The 6,000-nt window shown below is 35.1% G+C and overlaps 1 protein-coding gene across 1 annotated transcript in view; it reads right to left on the bottom strand.

Moving 5' to 3' along the window:
• Positions 1-302: 302 nt before the first annotated feature.
• The window catches only part of Golph3 (golgi phosphoprotein 3), a 31,460-nt gene continuing 25,762 nt past the window's right edge, over positions 303-6,000 (bottom strand). Inside the window, exon 4 of the mRNA XM_026390125.2 lies at positions 303-2,220. Coding sequence (XP_026245910.2) covers positions 1,796-2,220 — 425 coding nt within the window. The 3' untranslated portion in view covers positions 303-1,795. The remainder of the gene's footprint in view (positions 2,221-6,000) is intronic.

Here is a 6,000-nt window from a genome sequence, read left to right as displayed (position 1 = left end):
AAGCCTAAAATATATATCTGGATATTTAAGAAAAAGTTTTCCAAGTCTTGCATTGAAATCTGACAATTCTATACTAGGTAAAACTTTATTTAAAAGCAAACTCAAGGGGCTGGGGTTGTGGTTCAGCGGTAGAGCGCTCGCCTAGTATGTGTGAGGCCCTGGGTTCGATCCTCAGCACCACATAAAAATACATAAAATAAAGGTATTATGTCCAACTACAACTAAAAAAATAAATATTTTTTAAAAAATAAAAGCAAACTCAAAACACAAAAATACAAATGACATGCTTGCTCTGATTCAGGCACTTTCAAGATCATAGTTTATTTATTATTTCAGATAAAAAGATAGTATACATATTAGGGAATCCCTTAAAATTCAACTCTAGAGTTATACACCATCTAGTACTTTTGCAATGAATGTTAACCAAAGAAATTCCTAAACACCTGAAAGCCCCACTATTAACATGAACTATAGTAATAAAAAATTGACATTTAATTTGTTCAATGTGTAGTATTTACATTATGAAACCAATGGTGGTATGATAAACAGTGATAAAGAAATAGTAAAAATAAACTTTAAAAGCAAAGATTTCTAGTCTTACAATGTGCTAATTATCATAATTGTATATAAAAAATTAAAACAGCAGAGCTTTCTGTTACAAAATTCTTAATCATCTGAGTTGTAGTCATTACTTGCTACCAATTTACATGCAACATCTGCTAGGACTGACATTTGATTTTTTTTTCCCCCAAGGAAGTGTAAGTAGTTAAATGACATTTCGGAGCAGACATTAATTTACTTGTTGACAGAAAAAAACTGTACTCAAGATTAGTACTGGTCACAAGCCTCTTCCCTACAGAAATCATAAGGACAGTTAAGACACACCCCCTCCAAAAAAAAAAAAAATCCAAAAACAGATGCAAAGTACCATGAACGGCAGAGCTCAAAAAAATCCCAGCACCAATCAGATACACATTTTTTCTCTCTTTCAATGATGAGAGGTCTATTTTGCCATCAAATAACAATGACTGAAGCTAGTAAGGGGCACCAGGTGTACAACTAATCAAATCTTGCAAAATACTAAGATGGAGGCAGGGTGGCCAGAAGAAGGAGTAATTTATATATAATTCAACCTATATACAGCTTAACTGGAATGCAGCTCATCCCAAACTGGCTTTGTGAAACAACTGGACCTTTATGATTTAATAGTTAAAATTATAACAAGTGTAATAATACAATAGATTTACATGGGAAGCAAAAATCCAAGGGGCATTTTATATTAAGTATTTACTGTGCTGTCTCAATTTAAAAATAATTTTGCTAAGTATACATCTCAACTGAGGTCTATGTATAAAATGTCCTAATAGATACAGATATTTACCTTTGGTGAGTTGAAGGCCTTGTTGTGACTTCTGTCTGAATTGTAGGCAGAATGATATAGATGGACATGCACATGTGGGAAAACTCAAGTTGAGGTAATCCAGAAACTGTGCACGTGAGGTGACTGGAAGTACTTTGAAGACAAAGTACATCAGAAACCCAAAACAGGTAACAGTGAGAATGGCAACGGGGAATGGAATGCCAATATGGCAGTAAATTTGTTAAAAACAGAAAGAGGAAGGCCTCTCGTACCAGCAGAATCCTGCATACATACAAAAAGAAAAAGCCACCCACCATTTTATAAAACAAAAGCCAATTATAGTGTGGGAAAGTACAAACTGCAGAAAACCAGAAGTCAATAGAAGAAAAACTACTGGTTTACATGAAAGAAAGGAAACATTTCATTCCGACAGAGTTACTTGGTGAATGCCGCCACCACTGCCCACAGAACCTCGTTGGTGTTGGCCTTCAGACATTCTACCTCAGGGTCTAAGTCAAGAAGCTGCCGCACTCTCTTGGTAGCTAAGTCATACTGCTCATCCAGAAGAGGTGCAAAGGCATTCTCCAGGACATCCGAGGCATGGGCTAAGTAAATGAGAGCCAGCAAGCGCTTGTCCATGCGGTGAGGGTCATTCACCCATTTGTCAAGAACAGCTTCTTGTACCTTCTTGATGAGGCGCTGCTTAATGTTGTTATTGGTGAGAGGATGTGTCGTCATGTCAAAAAGTAGGAAGTTCTGTTTCTCTGTCGTCAGTACACCCTTTTCCACCAGGTTTTTAGCTAATCGTTCCCTCACGTTTCTTAATTGATAATGCAATTTTAATGGATTCCATGTCTCACCTAAACAAAAGATTTTGGAAATTAGAAATGAAATGATGAGTATTACTTGCTAATCTTGCAAAGTTTAATAGTAAAAGAATGAGCAGTAAAATTTAATTTTTCCCCCAAGAAATAAAAAAACTCAACAATATTTTGCTCCCCAATAAGACCATGAAGCATCTGAGGCTAGACCTTTGAATTTTAGGCACCTGACATATTCTCAGGCATGGTATTCACACAAAAATCTAATCAGAAAATAGTTTTCAAACCATAGTCACCCTTAGTCTAATGGGAAAATGAACTCAAATTATATTTCTAGTTCACTCCAGCTATTGCCAAAAAGCAACCAACAGCAAAATACAAACTTTCTCTACAAAACACCAGTCTGCAACAAATGGACAAAAAAATTGATGTTTTCATGATATTCCTAGAAGTGCCAAACACATAGTCTAAAGGCTTTCCTGTGCAGGCTTGCTTTGATGACAAATAACATAAAGCTAATTCTAAGAGGACAACAAATTTCACAATTTTAATCTTGTGCATACTTCCAAGATAAATATTTTAAATAAAAGCAAATATTTTTCACAAGTTTTTTTCTTTATATTAGATTGAAAGAAATACAACAAAATATTAACCTTGGTTATCTTTTGGATTCTGTGTGACAATTTTTCTTCGTATTTTTCATTATTTTCCAAATGTCTCAAACAAATGTTAACTATTTTTGTAATTTGAAAAAAAAAACTATAATACTTTCCAAAATTAGGACATGACAAAGATCAACCACAGGTATCATTAATTAGTTGCAAAAGCTCTAAGGTTAAAATTTTATAAAACTGAGAAAACCTTTAACTGGTCTGCTCACAACAGACCAATAAACACCCGAAATAACTAAATTTAAAAGTAAAAAACACAGTTCCTCAGTTGCACAAGTCACATTTCAAGTACAAATAGCTATGTGCAGCCCTTGGTTACTGACTAGATGGCATGAAATAAAATATTTTCATCATCACAGAAAGTTCTAGTGGTCTTAAACTATATTACTGTTCAGTTAGCCATGGACAAATATGTTACTATATGATTGAATACTAGTGAATACAGACTTATGACAGAGTAAGCATTCAATCCTAGACTTGCCTCACCATAAATAGAAATCTGGAGGAAATCTAAGCAACCCCTATGATGTCCAAACTTACTACCTGGAGGCACACACAAGACAACAGAGCAGAATAGTCACTCTGGTCTGAGATCAGAGGTCAGAGAAGCCAAGGAAGCTGGAATGTGCAAGGCAGAGTACTGAAGCAAGATCTATGCACAGAAAGGAAGTCTAGAACCCTGGGTGGTATACCCTTGAGTCTCTGACTAAAAACTAAGGCACACATGTTAAGGTAAGAAATTGGGCAAGGTTAGACAAAGAAATACCAGAAAGTTTTAGCTGAATAATTCCAAGAGTTCACATAAAGATCAGAAAAACTTTAGGTGAAAAGACCTCAATGAACACGTAGGATGTGCAGAAGAGACCACAGAAGGATGACACTTTAGTAGTACGGTTAAACTAGATCAGACCACCCAAGATCGGCTCTAAAATAAGCTGATCCAAGCCAGGCACAGTGGTGGGTGCCTGTAATCCCAGAGGTCTGGGAGGCTAAGGAAAGTGGATCCAAGTTCAAACCCAGCCTCAGCAAATTAGTAAGGCCCTAATAAGCAACTCAGTGAGACGCTATCAAAATAAAAAAATGAAACAGACTGGGTATCTGCTCAGCAGTTAAGCACCCCTGGGTTCAATCCCTGATACCAAAAAAATAAAATAAATATAAGATGATCCACAAGTAGTTTAACTATTTACTCCAAAACAAAATTCAACACTCTTCAAAAAACAGCACTCAACAATCTAACATTCACAATGTCTGCCATTCAGTTAAACACAAAAATCATTAGATTTGCAAAGAAGCAAGAAAATATGATCTAACACTAAGGGAGAAAAAAAATAAAGGAAATAGTAAACCAAATCAGACATCACCCAGAAATGACAGTGGTAATGGAATTAGCAGACAAAAAAACTTTAAAACAGCTACTGTAAGTATCTAATTTAAAGGAAAATATGCACACCAAATTTTTTCTTTTTTAAAAAGGCTTGTTTCCTCTTAAGGAATGATACAGAATTGTCAATTTTGGATTTACTTTGAAAAAGCAGGGAATTCAAAACTGTCAAATATTATATGACATCTAGGCACAACTGCACAACCCTATAATCCCAACTACTCAGGAGTCTAAATAAGCAGGAAGATTACAAATCCAAGGCCAGCCCCAGCAAATCTGCAAGTCTCTGTCTCAAAATAAAAAATAAAAAGGGCCAAGAATGTAGTTTAGTCATAAAGTGTTCCCTGGATTCAACCCCCAGTGCCAGGAGAAACAAACACACACACACACACACACACACACACACACACACACACACGTACCTAACTCACTAATAATTAAAGTCACTCCATGGATTTAAAGACAGCAAACAAACAAAAAGTAGTCCTGGCAAATCAATTTCCACAAAAGAAAAACAATTGCTACATTCAATGTCTTTGGTACTTTCAAAAAGAAAAAGCACTGAAATATATTTGGAGCCATATTAGATTTAACAACCTTACAGTATTAAAGAAAAACAGGGAGTAATAAACATGATTCTTATTTCAACTTCTGGTGTCAAACAAGATCATAACTACATTCAATGTCAAGAAATTAGTAACTGCTGATGAGGCAGTATAACAAAACAAGATTAAGAACAGGCTCTATAGCCAGACTGGTTCAGTTTAAACCCCTACTTAGGCAAACACCCAGCTATGCAGCCTGTGCAAGGCTCAACCTCTCTCCTCCATTTCTTCATCTGTAAAGTAAGGATAACATTGTATCAAGCTCAAAGGGATATTATGAGAATTAAATGAGACATCAAATTCTCAGAATAGAGCCTGATACACAATTAAGTTCTCAATAATTGTTAAGTATTATGTGCAAAATCAACATCCTGGATGAAAAAATTTATAGTATTCACAATGTTCTAGGCATAGAGTAGGTACCAAGAGTATAAACATTAAGACATTTTTTATCCTGAAAGAATTTAAAATCGAATTAAAGACACATTCATGTTAGTGGATAGAATAAAATGGAAAGAGGGCCCTATGAATGACATGAACAAAGTTCCCAAACAAATGAGAAATGACTTGGGTTTAATATTAAGGGGTATTTCTAAGAAAGTTAGAAGAGAAAGGCCAAGCTAAATTTAGAAATCTGAATTTCTAGAGAATCTGGATTTCCAGAGAAGAACAGCCTGGACTATGGACCAAAGAAACAACAAAATACATAGCCGGTGATTATAAGCGGGCTATAAGTCCTAGAGGAGGTACACCTCTTCTTTCAAAGGTATGGGACATCCAATGTTTTATTGTACCAGTCCACTGTCTCCCAATAAATGCCTGTCTGCTGCATCTTTCACCAGACAGTATGGGCTTTATTTTGTGTTTCCTATGGCAACAATTAGAGTAGAATGGGTTCTATTAATTGATTTTTAGAAATTTAAACTAATACAACATAAAATACTAGCCAAATTTACATTAGTCTGTTTAAAAAACTATAGTTCAATTCTAAATTAATTAACCATGCAGCTAATATGTAAATTACCAAAAAAACACTACTATCCCCTGGCAATTCTAGCTAATTAGGTATTATTGCTTTAATATGTTTATGTTGTCATCAAACCAAAGTGTAGCAGAACAAATAACAATCCACCCAACTTTAAATTAGTAAGTCAAACAG

Source organism: Urocitellus parryii, chromosome 1, assembly GCF_045843805.1.
Source record: "Urocitellus parryii isolate mUroPar1 chromosome 1, mUroPar1.hap1, whole genome shotgun sequence".
NCBI lineage: Eukaryota > Metazoa > Chordata > Mammalia > Rodentia > Sciuridae > Urocitellus > Urocitellus parryii.
This window is presented reverse-complemented; position numbering and strand designations above follow the sequence as displayed.